General features: G+C 38.6%; 1 protein-coding gene across 1 annotated transcript in view; it reads right to left on the bottom strand.

The window, feature by feature from the left end:
- Positions 1 to 15,061, bottom strand: part of TRPM3 (transient receptor potential cation channel subfamily M member 3) — a 417,168-nt gene that overhangs the window by 73,182 nt on the left and 328,925 nt on the right. The window contains exon 9 of the mRNA XM_059491854.1: positions 1,366 to 1,438. Coding sequence (XP_059347837.1) covers positions 1,366 to 1,438 — 73 coding nt within the window. The remainder of the gene's footprint in view (positions 1 to 1,365; positions 1,439 to 15,061) is intronic.

The following is a 15,061-nucleotide window of genomic DNA, read 5'->3' as shown; positions in this document are numbered from 1 at the left end:
CAGGAGGCTTACATGAACCAGAGGTGCCTGATGAATCTGATCTTCATTAAGTACCTTCATAATCAGAAAGTCCAGAGGAGCAGGGAAGATGAGGTGTAAGTCTTAGTTCCTCTGGCTCTTTCTTGAGCAAGAAACAAATGTTTCTGCCACCAGCAGATTTTCAAATCAAAGTTCTCAGACAAGCATGAAAGGAGATGTCGAAAGTACTTACACAGATCCAGGCACCTCCTGAGCTAATAAAAGTTTCTTATGATGACTTGCACTCTTAACACCAAGAGAAAAGGAAATTTTATTTTACTAAGAGGCCAACAGCACCAATTAAGTACTCACAAAATGGATATTCCAGACCAGGGAGGACTGCTCATATACTGAGACGGCAACCACTAAAAGAGTTGCTCATGTAAATACTGCAAAAGAACATTTCAAATAGAAAACAATCCCTCACAGGCATGTGACTTATTTACTTCAGCTTCCAAGAGTCAGTTTTCAGAAGACTCCAGGGATCTACATTGGGATACAGATCTTGAAAACACATTTAGAAAAAGCGGAATCACAACTCTAAGACATTCTTTGCCTTATTAATAGAAAACAGGAGCAGTACTTTCAGGGATTGTCTTAAGAACAAATGTGAAGAGAATACCTTCACACTAAAGGTAATGAAGGATTCAGTTACATTTAAGATAAAAATGAAACCTACAATTATATTATTTCCAAGGGACAAAAGAGAAATTTGGCTATAGATGAAATTCTTGATTCTTGTTTTGAACTAATTTTTTAATTAATATAGATCAGGGTCTATCATGAACTGTAGCAATAGGAAATTTAAAGTCAACATTTTAAGAGCAGAAGTGTAACATATAATGGCTTAGAAAGATGTAACAACCAGCCAGGTTTAAGATTAAAAGCCCAACCATCCCAATAGCTACACTCTTAAATCTACAAGTGGAGGCTGAAAGAAACCTCACACTACTTCCAGACTTTCTAGGGATGACTACAGGTAACCTTACTTTGTCAATAGAGCCAGCTTTAACTAAATGGATGTTTTAGCTACCAAGGTAATCTGAATCTGAGGAGTTCTTTGGCTTCTCATGAATACTGAGCTTCTCAAGTAACTGGTGTTGGGGGTCACCACTGATATTTCTTGTGACACATCAGTGATTGTGGAGAACAAAAATTCAGAAAGGAAAAACAGTAGCTGTTTAAACATTAAAGAAAGAGCTGGGTTTGTATAAAGCAATTAGAGCAAGAAGCATACTTCAGTTTCACAGTATAGATTTATCATCTTGATAGATATGTCAATAAATGCAGGTTTCAGGACACCAGAGACACAAAATGGATTGATATAGATTCACTCAACTCTGTTACCTTTTAGTAGTGCTGTCAGGATAGCTAAATCAATATCCTGGTGTCCTTCTGATCCCATTCGAAAAACTGTGATCTGCAATATTAATAGACAATACCATTATTGAAACGAGGGTAATTAAAAAAAAGGCAACTTAAATTAGAGCAGCGTGATTTGAATCTTAAAATGTCCTGATGTCTATGAGATAATCTTACTTTATTTGCTTTATGAGAAGCTAATTAAATTGTATTAACACACAGTATATTTTGTGACATAAAATTTGGTAAGGTAGAAATTGTATTAATCTTCATATGGAAAAAAACCACTCAGTGACTCTTACAGGGTGAAACTAAAGATGAAGGAATGTTCCTGTATTAGAGTGACATCAGACTTAATGTTCTCAACAGATTACAAGAAAGATTTAGGTGTCCTATGAGTGTGGACGTAATTGATAGCATATGGAATAGAATAAATATTTTCAAGTGATATTAGAAACCTATTCAACCTTGAGATTTTATACAGGAAAGCCTTTGATAAATAATCTAAGAATTATGCTTCTAACAGGTCTGGGAATATCTTCAGCCATGTATGGTCAATGACCTATAGCTCTAAGTTATAGGCTCTGAGGTAGTGAGGTGAGATTCACAACCCATGAATTACAAGAATGAATGTGCAGCTGTTCCTTCTTGCCAGAGTCACTCTTGGTTAAGACTGCACTGAAACATACAGAAGTGTAAATCCCCTTGCTCCTTTTGTTGCCATAGCAATATCTTTTTTTGAATCTCTGCTTCTTATCAAGCAACACAGATTGCAGCTTTTAACTTGTGCCTTTCCTTTACCCATGAAAACTATGCCATCATTTTGATCTGAGCACTTGTCTGTTTTTTCTTTTGCTGGTATGGACTGCCTCAATTCCTTTTTTTTAAGAATAAGTGACACTTTAATTAGGAATTACATAAGCATTTTTTTAATATTCATATTAAGCAACATCTGTTGTTTCTGTGTTCCTAGATTCCTACTCCTACAGCACTGAACTGCAGCAGCATCTGATATTGAGCGAATGTCAGGGCACCAAGTACTGTCTACTGTCACAGGAGAAGGAGAGATACAAGGTCTGAAGAACAAGGCAAAACTTCAGTGATAAGCTCCAGTCTGACAGCTAAAAAGTGCTGTAGAGTGTATCCCAGGAAATCCAGTGCAGCCCTCCTTTAGCACCTATTCTGCCTTCATTTGATCCTAGAGTTTCAGGGGCTTTGGTAGCAGCGACAGTAGAACAGCATCTTAGAGGCTTAAAAGCAAACTGGATAAAGGAATAGGAAACTGGCTTAGCTCAATTAGTCAATTGAGTTGGGTGATGTAAGACATTACTTATGTTAGGCAATCTCCCCAGCTAAAGTACACTATTTCCAAGTTAGACTTGATTTGATCCTTCACAGTGCTCTTGATACAAAGCATAAATGATACTTTAATTAAGTGTTTTCTCTTTCTGGAATATACAGATGTTTCTGGCAAACTACTTGATGTCTATCCCCAGATCACAACTTCAGAATGGAATAGAATAGGACAGAATTGGAATAGGAATAGAATAGTAACAGAATAGATTATTTCAGTTGGAAAGGACCCTCAACAATGATCTAGTCCAACTGGCTGATGCAGAGCTGGCCAAAAGTTAAAGCATGGTACTAAGGGCTTTGTCTAAATGACTCTTAAACACTGACAAGCATGAAACATGAACCACCTTTCTAGGAGCCTGGATTTGATCAGAGTTGATCCTGGGTTTGATCACATTCTTGTAAAGAAATGTTTCATTATAATTTTCCATTTTTTTTTCTATTTCCATGATGTCTGGCAATGAAGCTTTCCTGGCAATGCAGGCACTCTGCCCACACATAATGTGAATAGAAATACACATTTCTATGTATGTCTCATCTCAAAACACAGTCAGTACGTGAGCTGATGAGACCAGACCCTCTGCTCTACATGGTTATGATGTACTTCCCTTGCCACAAATGACAAACTTGGAGGTAGCACGAAATGGCAAAATGTCCTTCTCTGTCTTCAGGCATCAGGAGAAGCAGTCTGCACACTGGGGACTGAATATAACGGATAACACAGCTTGGAGGAGGAACAAACAACATCTCAAGCTAAACACATGATCGGTGAACTCCCAACTTAATAAAAAGTAATCATATAAATTGCAAGCACTGAACAGCTTATCACCACAGGAAAATTAAAGAAAGTATTTTTCTGACATTGGACCACATATAACCTTAAACTTCCAATTTCTTGTTCAACCCTCTTCTCTGCATGCATCAGAAAAATAAACCCATTAGAAGAATGAAGTGTTGCTGTATTAAAAATAAAATGGAAATATGTAAATTAGTTACATTAGAATAAAAAGGCTGTTCTTCCACATCAACTGTTGCTTTATTATTTTTTAAGAGGCCTAGCATAATTCAAGTAACAAAATAGAGAAGACAAATAATTGGGGGAAAAAAAGATGGAAACTGAAAGATTGCTCAGACCTGACATTAAAATTATAATTTTGGGGTCATGTCTGATATTGAACTAGAATGTCAGACAGAATCAAGGAAAAATATGATACTTCATACAGTCACATAATCATAGGATTTTTAGTTTGGAAAAGATGTCTAAGATCATCCAGTTAAACTGTTAACAGCACTGTCAAGTCCACTTGGTAACCATGTGCTACATCAACTCATTTTTTAAATACCTCCAGTAATGGTGACTCAACCATTTTCCTGGTTTGACAAGCCTTTCAGTGAAGATTTGTTTCCTAATATCCAATCCAAACCTGCATCTCCCACCTGGGAGAAGAAACTGATCCCTGCCTCACCACAACCAACTTGTAGGGAGTTCTAGAGAGTGATAAGGCTCCTTTGTGCCAGGCTAAACACCTTCAGCTCCCCCAGCTGGTCCTGATTAGATTTGTGTTCCAGACCCTTCCCCAGCTCTGCTGCCTTTGTCTGGACATGACTCAGCACCTCACATTATCACAGAAACACAGAATGTCCTGAGTTGGAAGGGATCCACAAGGATCATTGAGTCCAACTCCTGGCCCTGCACAGGATGCCCCAAGAGTCAACCCATGTACCTGAGGGTATTGTCCAAATGCTCCTTGAACTCTGTCAGGTTTAGTACTGGGACCCCTTTCCTGGGGAGCCTGTTCCAGTGCCCAAACACTCTCTCAGTGAAGAACCTTCTTCTAATATTCAGCCTGAACCTCCCCTAACACAACTCAGACCCAAAACCAAACAGAGGGCTCGAGGTGAGGCCTCAGGGAGTGACTCTCACCTCGGGCTGAGCACAGGGGGACGGTCACTGCCCTGGTCCTGCTGGCCACACAAGCCAGGATGCCACTGACCTTATTGGCCACCTAGGCAAACTGCTGGCTCATGTTCAGCTGGCTCTCAACCAAATGCTAACTTAATTTCAAAATGCTCTGTGTTTAGGATGTCAAAGACTCAGCTGGCACTGTGGATTTCTGCATTTTCTGCATTCACAGAGGCAGTAAACAAATATGTCCAGCCTCTTCTTATGGTTTAGATTTACTGTCACAATCCATAGCTGCTTGCTCTCTGTGGCAGAGGCACTCCTCCTGTTTAAGGCAACTGAACTTTTGTCCAGGCAGATACTCAGTAAGAAGGAGAAATTGAGGGTAACCCTATTGTGTGAGGCTGTCAGTGAGAACACAGAACCAGCTCTAAATAAACACTCTGGCTGGAGCCTCAGCTGAAAAGCAGAGCACAGCAGAAAATCTGATAACATATCAACCACTTTACACTACAGATATCTGCAGACACAGGGCTGTTTGAGCTATCCATCCACAGCAGCTGGCTGGGTGGCATCCACCTCTCCTTCAGCATAGATACCTCTCACTGGTATTGCTTGACACTGAGAGATTTTTTACCTGGTGCCAGATATTGATGGGTTGATAAAAGACATTTTTCTGCAGGCATGGAAAGTTTAAAACACTTGTAGCAGCCTTTAATTTCTGTAGTCAGAGGCAAGAGGAAATGCAGACACGTCCTAAAGTACTTATGCAGAAATTGCATTTAGAAATGTCCAATATCTTTAGGTCTTAAAAAAACCCATCTGTTTTGCTGGAGACCTCTTGTTCTGGTGTCTTCTTTCCCCTGAGTTCACAGGTAACAATTTTAGGTTTCCAATGTGGTCAACTCCAAGAGTCATTAATGTATGCCACAACCTGCCAATGCAACTTACAAGTACATTGGTGGGTGAATCTCTGCAGAGAACTGATAAGGAACACACTGGGGACATTGGCTGGACCCTGTTAAAATGGGATACAGATGCTTCTGCACTACAAAACATGCTGTGCTAAAGGAAAATATCTCAGTCAGTAAGCTCTATTCCCAGCTACCTCTTTCTGGATGAGTGTCTTCCACCATGGTAGATGCCAAAATAACAGAAAATTAAAGCCTTAGAAACCTATTTAATAGCTCATTGCTAAGAAAAAGAAAAGCCTTTCTTCTTTGAGAGACGAGACAGTGCCTAAGAGCACCTATCTACTGCAGACCCTTTAAGCCTGTTGAGTTTTACCCTCTGGACAACTTTAGAAGAAAAAAATACAGAAGGAGGAACAACCTAGAAAAGTGTGCATATGGAATCCAGGACATTTCACTACAAAGTAATAAATCCCCTCTATTAAAAAGTAATATATGTCAAGGACTTGCTCATGTACCAAAAGGAAATCAGTGGGTAAGAGTTGCAGATTTAGTCAAACTACCACTAGACAGTCTTCTGTATTGCTGTGCAAAAGGGAAGATTAGTTTTAAAAGAAATTTTGTCTGTGCTGCTCTGTTTCACATTGTATCTATGAAAACATTCCCTATTTCTCATAGGAACATAATGAAAGAGTGTTAGAAAGTAGAACTACCATTTACCCTACCCTGCTGTTTCCATTTACCATTCACCCCACCCCTCCACACCCCACTATTCTTTTGAGCCAAAAACCAATTTACATCCAAAGAAGAAAAGAAACCCTAAAATCAAGTACTCATTTTTTCCCATAGTGATTTGGATCCAGATTATTACCTCTGTGTAGCTGGTATTTTCAATTGTTGGTGTTAAACTCGATGATTTTAAAATAACATTTTTTTTCCTGCTCCTCTGCCACCCCATCGGGTAATTTGGGGATGATCTTTTTCCTATTTCCTCCTTTCTTTCCACAGCGTTCACACTATTTATAGGCTTGAAACAGCCTTTTCAGGTAATTTTTTGAGTCATCTCAGTGAGAAACTGTGATTTTCAACAGAAAACATTTTTTTAGAAAAAGTATTTTTCTTTTTTTCTTTGCAAATACATCAGAAGCCGGGGTTACCATTCCTTACAAAACCAAAATTTTATTGCACTGCACTGAAGAGATAGATCTCCAGAAAGGCATACCTGAAACAGGCAAATGAATCATCAGTAGAGGTTTCCCAAAAAGCTGCAAAGCAGTTGACAGGCAACTGGATTCTTGCTAAATGTCTTGAATTCTTTTGGTGTGCCCATAGTGATCTCCTTGCAAAATACAGTAGCAGATACTTTCAAAGCTGGAGCAGCTGGACTCCATCCAGGTGGAGGTGCTTGGAACCTGACAGTCAAACTTTGCTAAAAGAAACTACTCATTTCCCTCCATAAAACCTGCCTGAGTAAAATGCATGAGATTTGCCCTTAAGGAAGACACACATGCTCCCCTGCCCCCCCCCCAAGTAAGTCTCCCCCCACAAATCAACAGACCACAAACCAACAAACCACAAACAAACAAACAAATCCAGTGACAAAAAGCTGGGAACGTTCTACCTCATTGTAGATTTTACTGAAGTATTTTAATGTGAACAGGATTAACTTCCTGGAAAATAAACTAACTGCATCCTCATTCTGCCTAGGAAAACGTGGCTGGAAATCACTGAGCCAAAACTGAGCCTTTGCAAGCAGGATTACAGCACACTGTGAAAGTTGCCAGTAATAATTACAGTCCAGCAGGGCAGAAACCTAATTTTCAGGCAGGGTAGGTAGAAAGCAAGTAAAAACCAAGAAGATGGAGTAAAGAAGAGCAGCTGGATAGAAAGCAAGGTGGGAGGAGGCGGGAGAGGTGCTGGGGGGGAAGTAGAAGGAAAGTATTATCTAACCTTGGACTCTATCAAAAGCACTTATTTTAAAACTGCTTTGCTCTGTTTATAATCTGTTCCATCCTTGTTTGATTACTTTTTCTTTCCTTTTCTTTTCTTGTACATAGTTTCTGGCTCAGCAGGGTCAGTTTAGTCTTATGTGTTTCATTCATTTTTTAATTTTTTCTGCCTTCATGCTGATATTGCATTGAGCTCCTAAAGGCAAAGTAAGTAACAGCATTTTACTTGAGAGCAGTGAATATCAAACAGACTTTCCAGACTGTGTCTGGAAAACCAACGTCCAGATTAGCAAGTAGTAAAACGCAAAATTTTGTTTTGCTTTAAAGAATGCTCCCTAAGCCATCATAACTGTGTCACAGCTTGCCATATTCCGGCCTAGGTGAATATATAAATGATTAGCTTTCATCAATATGAACTGCTATGCATTGGACAGTATGTACAAGTTTGTACTCCACATCAGCAAAGTTGATTTTACTCCTAGAATGAGAAGTAAGAGCAACAGATAATAATCATCAACTGTAAATTTCCCGGGCCATAGGATGGTAATGAGTGTAAAAACTGTTCTGAAATAGTCTAAAGCAGTGTCTGGTAAAATGAATGACAGATCATAAATATTCTTTCAAAGTATCAGCATATTCAGTTCCTCTTTTCATGCCTTTACTAGCCAAAAAATAAGTCTCTCTGAAAATTCCACAGAAATGAAAGAGCTTATTCTGCTTGAGGTAATTGTAAGGTGCCAGGATTAAATTGGAATAGCTATGTAGCACAAGTCTGCATTTGTATTTATTTTGTAACATGTGAAATTTTTTTTTTTTACAGTATGGTAAACCTTGACCACTTCAGAGTATGGAGAGCTGAAATATGGTCAGATTTTTAGCATGTATTTATTTGGAGAGGGAGACTGATGTGCACAATTGTACAGAAAGATGTTTTACTCTGTGTAATGAAAGAGACAAGAGATGAAGGAGAAAAATAATTTTTTGAACCTCAAATTCACTGTACCTGCTGTAGACAATGGATAGCTGAAGATGAAGGAAAAAATTCAGGACAGCAGTGATGAGAGCAAAGAAAGCACCAAGTGTGCTCACTTTACAAACTTAGCTCTCGAAGAATGCTGCAAATTATTCACGCTTTTAGAGATGTAATTTTTTTCTCACCATCATTTTATTATGACATCAGGAGAAACTATATGGTGATTTAATATATATTTTAAGTGCTCTTTTTTAGTTACCTTCAGAAGATCTTTTAGTGTCTTTAAATTTCACCTCTGAAATATAAATATCACCTCTGACATATAAACTTTTTTATGCACCTCAGTTATATAAGTAAGAATAAAACCTCTCCCTTTTCTAAAAATAACACAGATGCAATTGTGAGTGCAACCTGAAAGTCTCCTCTTTTAGAACACAGTTTGGTTTGGCTAAACAGACAATTGCTTCCAGAGTACATGTTGACATTCATAGCTTAGCTAGGCCAGGCCTACTTAAATATTTCAGCAGAAAATTACCCTGAAAATAAAAATGAGAGTTTGATAAAACAAAACATTAAAGAAGGTCAGTTATGTAAATTGTCAAAATAGTTCAGGTAAGATGGGAAAGCATTTCCCTTTTTCTTGGAAGGAATAATACTTTTTAACACAGGGGAAAAACTGTTTGAAGAGGAGGCATTTCAAAGATCAAAGTGAGGAGGTGAGTCAATGGGTCATACTGCAGAAGAAGAGGGATGGCCAAGTAAGAGAAAATTCAGGCACAGAAAGATTAGAGGGAATTGTGTTTAAGGAAAATGTAACTTTAGTAGTTTGTTATTTTGAGGAATATGAAAAAGAATTCCAAATGAGGAAATATGAGGGGAGAAGTTTGAATGTTGGTTGAAAAATTTAAAAAATTTTACCTCTCCTTCATTGTGCGAGCACTGCAACAGTTCATGTTTTAATTTGAGTTTTCATAGACTCAATGTCTAGTAAAAAGCAGGGAACAAGCAACATAATCAGTCCTTATAAGAAAGCCAGCAATTCTGCAATTGAGCCATCAATTGATGTAAGTTACTGTAAATGTCTGGCTTTCCCTGTACCTGGTACCTTTCCTTCCAGACTGGGCATCTGAGACAGCCTTAATGACTGAGAGAACAGGTTATGTAAATCTCACTGCTCTGCCCCATTGAAAAAAAAAAGAAAAAAAGATGCACACATCCAGTGGAATAAATGACGAAAAATGTTTTGGTAGTAATCCTGTTTCTTTTCCCTTACACAACAGGTTTCACACTGGTACATTAGGACATTTCACTGGCTGAATTAACAGTCCCTGTGGTTAAAGTTGTAGATTGATAAGTAAATATAAACTGTAGATCACAAACCATATAAGCTGGCTAATACAAGCCAGACACTGTCCTATAAAACTCTGGGCTGTGCACATCACAGACTGTGAACTTAAGCAGAGATGTGATTTCATGTCGACTTAGCAGAAACTTGTTAGGATCAGGCAAAAGAGAGTAATTGTTTTAACTGCTGAGATAGACATCTTTATTCACACATTCATATAATCCAAGGTCTGCCATTACCCTGTTTCAGACCAGAAATGTGGAAGTGTAATGTAGCTCACTTCCTGCAACTCTTCTACTATAGAGAGAGTTCTTGGACGTAATGGCAAGGCACTGACATAACAGATATTCTTCTGAAACATAAAAGTCCCAAGTTGTAGAGAAAGTTCATCGCTGAGATGGACATTCTGTTACTCTAGGAAAACAAGAATTGAGTTTGGTTATTCCCATTGATGCATATCCTGAAAAATTTGTGTAATGCAAGTCATGGCCATAAAAATATTGCCTGCAAGTCTTACATGCACTCATATGTCTTCTGAACTGAAAATGCTGACCTTAGAAGGAAGTTCCGTGAGTTGATTTGGGTGGCAACAATATTGATGCTGGGGACTGTTGCTCCATGTTAAACTTCAGTTTCTACTTTTCCTATGCAACAGTTTTCAAACAGTCTGAAGAGACATGGATGCCTGGATGCTTTGCTACGGATGATGCAGATATGGCTATTCTGTACTGAGGGTGACAGTGTCATGACAACACACAGAGACCAAGCAACAAAAATAGCCACAAGCCATTAGTTTCTTAGCTGGTTTGCTGGTGAGACTAAACAGGCAATACCTGGAAAAGGCAGTTTACATAGTGTGAGATATTCCTGCAGGACGGTAAATTTGCAGTTTATCTACAGAAACCCGGCATCTCATACAGTGAGCTCCTCATCTCTGGCTGAGATATTATAGCACTAATGAATGAGTTTTTGTGCCCCATGTGAAGACACAAAAAGGATAATTTTATTTTCTAAGAAAGATAAAAGAAATTATGATTTCCCAGACACAACAGATCCTGGCAGAAATAAAGGTTTCTGAACATTATCATGGAATATATAAACTGCATGGAACCCTTCCAATTCCCTGATTGCAAAAACTGGTTTATATTATCTAACATGGAATTTTGGTGTGTCACCAAGTACTGCTTTGCCTTCACTTTCCTTATCCAGAAAATTTACAGAGCTGTACAACAATTCAGTGTGTATTTCCCAGTGTCCCTGTTAATAGTGTAAATGGGGTCCTGGATATTTTCAGAAGCTTACATTTTTAGAGAGAAAAGAAACATTCTAAATTTTATTTCTGTAGCTGCAATTTTAACTACAAAATATGTAGGAAGATAGGAAGTAAAGAGATGGGTAGTAAGTTTCTATAGTATCTATCAGATGACTTCACTGTATGCACCAAATAAAACAGAAAATGTTTGCTTACTGAATATAAGCCACAAAAGGAATACTGGTCTTTGCATGTTCCAGATGTGAGGATGGCGCAGCAGAAGTTTAGGATGGACCCAATAAATTGTACACTTCTGCTTCTGTGGTAGGTCTAATGTTTTTGTAGTTTCTATTAGCAGATGCCCTGCCTCATCTGACAGTAGCTGGGAAGCAGATGGTATGATCAAACGCTTTTCCAGGGTTCAGTGTAGTACAACAGCTGCCTTTGTTGTTGTTGTTGTTGTTGTTTTTCTTTTTTTTTTTTTGGGGGGGGGCTTTTTGAGTTGTTTTGTGTTTTTTCGTGGTTTGTTTTTTTCTTTTAAATATAGCTCTTTTTTTGTGAAAGTTGTTCTCTGAGTTACTGAAATGAAAAAAAAAAACCTAGCATTAAATTTTTGCTCTCTGTGGAGTCAATGACTAGCTAAGTTAGCTTCAACTAGTTTCATCTGGCTTTTTGGCAGCTGAAAGCAAAAAATATGGTCTTGGTTCTTCTTGGTTCTTTACCAAAAAAGAAGTCAGGTGGGGTTTGCAGAATTAAAAACCACTACTCATTATCTCAACACTTATAGAGGTAGAACCTAAGTACTAGATTAATCCTATTGATTTGTATGGGCTGGACAGGGAGGTTTAACCTTCTCCAAAATTACTAGAGTGTCACAGTCATTCCTGAAGTGGATTGGCACATCAGTTTGGACACAGAGGACAAACTGCATTCCGCTTTATGCTGTAAATCTCACTGAGTGTTTCCATGGGAGAAATGAGAGCTGTTTTAGCAACCAGCAGGCCAGCAGTTACATGATGCTTTCCCGCTCCAAATGCCTGTTGCCAAATTATATGCTGTTCACGGCAGCTATGCTGCAAGAGCTACAGTTGACTTTTACTGTTTGAGAAGACACCAAACCCCCTTCAAATTCCTCTCTAAGAGAAAAGAATGACGTGAGTAAAAAACATTAGCTGAAATGATTTTATTGTTTCTGAAGAAAAATTTCTTAAAAAAAACACACCTAAATGAACTTCTAACCTCTGGGAAGGGCCAAAGAAACCAAGCGACAATATGCCAGTAAATTCTTAAAAGTCCATCTTATTTAGCTAATATTTAATTCAGATCAAAGTGTATGCTAATAAACAGTTGCAGCCAGCATTTAATTAGCATGTGAATTCGCTGAGCTTGCACATCCAGCTGAAACGCACAACGTTTTTTGCAGCTAGTATATGATCAAGTCAAACTCTTCCCTGTATAAACTCTTCCAGAAACACGGAGAGGTTTGCTACAGTAGCCTTTTCAGTCACGCGGATCTGAAGCCATCAAGGATCAGCAAAGCCTTATTGGTAGTCCATGCAGAGAAGAAACTGCTAAATCACTGTGAAATGCTGGAATGTTGATGACTCAAACAACCATTTGCAAAAGCTGAGGATGCTTTGCTGACGATGCTCCAAGTAACTGCAAAGGGAGTGCACACCCAACTCTGGACACTACAGCTGAGTGGTGAACAAGATAAGGGAAGAGGTTGAAAGGAAGCAAATCCTGCGAGGTGGGATAGTTCTTTTTATCATGCCAATGTCCTTACAAGGTGGCTCAGCTTCCCACATAGCCTGAAGGTACTCATCCTTTCTGATAATTGACTCAACTACACCGAATTAAAAGGCAGCTGTAATGCTGTTGTGTCCCATGATCCACAGTATTGCATTACTGTGTAAAACTCCCTACTCCAGCAGAGGAGTAGGGCTCTCCCACGGAGCCCGAGTGTAGCATCAACCCACTGGACTTTGTGCTGCATGGCCTTCTCCCAGCCCCAATAGATCGAGACTGCGAACATCACTTCAACCAACAGACACAGAAATTGCAACAATCAGGTCTCATCTTTGGACCCACAGGCGGTGAACCTTTCTAATCTTATCCTCTCTTTTTCTTTCTTTTCCTTTATACATTTTCTTAAGTGTTAATTTTTATGCTTTTATACTGTTGAATTTCTAACCAAAACGGCTACATTTTAAAATTAGCCAAGTATCTTATTCTACCTTAAAAATTCTAAAGTTTGCAAGTAAAAGTTTGACATTGAGCTTCCCAAGAATCTTGTTTTTTTTTCCCCATGCACTGCTCAGAGTAAATCAAATAACTTTTTTCAACGACTCAACAGCTTCCCAGTACTTTGTGTAAGTAATTAAGAAGAGTCAAAGCCCTACAAAAGTGTTGGAAATATTGGCATTTGAATACTGGCCATGCAAGGCAACTTTCTCATGCACTGTGTATTTTGGGAAAATGGGGATCCACCTCTGTTTGACATAAAAGCACAATAAATAGCAAGCACCTGCATGATGCAGGTAGTCTGGATCTCAGCGCAATGTGCTCAGTTACTACAGCATGACACCTCCTTTGTTTCAATCTGACAGCACCAGAACTGGAAGTTGCACATTCAGTCATCTGGAACTACCTACTGCCATACCCATCAGCAGCACAAAGCTGAAGTGAGGTTTGCACTGTCCCTGAGCAGCCGTCATGATTGCCACAGCAACCATACACTGTGGTACAGGAACAACAGGGAACACTAGAGGCAAGAGGAAAATATCTATTACTTGCTGCTGTGAGCTAGAGACGGGATTTTATTTTTTTTTTCTTTTAGTGGGAAATTAATCAAATTGGATCTCTTTTCTCTTGGTGGAAATGTGTTCCATGAATGAATGCATGCACACAAACCTATGCCCACCGACCACACTCTCCTTATTCTGCAATTCCTCCTTGTAATGCAGTAGCAGGCAATGATGCTATCAGTTTGCTTAATGTAGTCACTGAAACTTCAACTATTCAAGGAAACAAATTAAGTGGAAAATGGCCATGGTAGTAATAAGAAAACAAATTTACCCAGCAGGTGGCACATTACTGCTGGAGTTAATGTGCCACTTTTTATTACTAAGGTGTTTAGGTGGGACCTATCCTGATTCACAACAATTTCCATTTTCTATTAAATGAATAAAAGATTAGGTGTATTTACTCTCAAAACACTATTTTGGAATAATTAGTTTTATGACAAACATTTCTCACTGCCACAGGTCTGGTTGTTTTGAAGGACACAGACCCTTCTGGCTTGACAAAGTGGCCTTTCCCAGTGGCTGCCCAATGAGGCTCCACAGACAGACCCATGCAGCTTGCTGGAAAATGCATTCTGGCTTCTGAGAAATTCACATAATGATTTGTGGAAAAATCACTCCAGCAACATGCCAGTCCTAGCTGCAAAATTAAGTGTTTCCAAAGAGCAGAGCAGCCTGTATTTGCCAGAAAACTCAGACACCAGATTTACTATCTTTAAGGGAAAATACTAAGACAAATTTTTTTATTGAGACAGAAGTAAATACTCATTTGAAAGCTGAAAACAGACTTCTGAGCTATTACCCAACACAATGTGTTTTTCAGAGATGGCTTGAAGTGGAGTCTCCTAACCTGCTTTCTGACTACTTAGCTGTGGTGACCCCTCATGCTCTTATTTTAGCATAAAATAGGTCTTGGCAGAATCTTTTTAAAAGAATTACATGTAAGTACGACAATAAAGAATCTCCATAAATAAGCTATAAAATAGTATCCTACCCTTGTCATCTACAGCTATATGTACACAGACATGTGTAGTCTACTTCATTTTAAATAGATTTTTATACCTTAGCCCCTATTAAGCACCTTGGTCCAAATACATTTCTGAACAAAACTGGGATGCTTGTAATGTCAACTCAGATAAGCACGCAATTTCATAAAAATTATTCATTGAATTGAGAAGTTAAAATTCTTCT

Source organism: Ammospiza nelsoni, chromosome Z (genome assembly GCF_027579445.1).
Source record: "Ammospiza nelsoni isolate bAmmNel1 chromosome Z, bAmmNel1.pri, whole genome shotgun sequence".
Classification (NCBI taxonomy): domain Eukaryota; kingdom Metazoa; phylum Chordata; class Aves; order Passeriformes; family Passerellidae; genus Ammospiza; species Ammospiza nelsoni.
The sequence above is the reverse complement of the archived record's forward strand: the minus strand, read 5'-3'. Positions and strand labels throughout refer to the sequence as shown.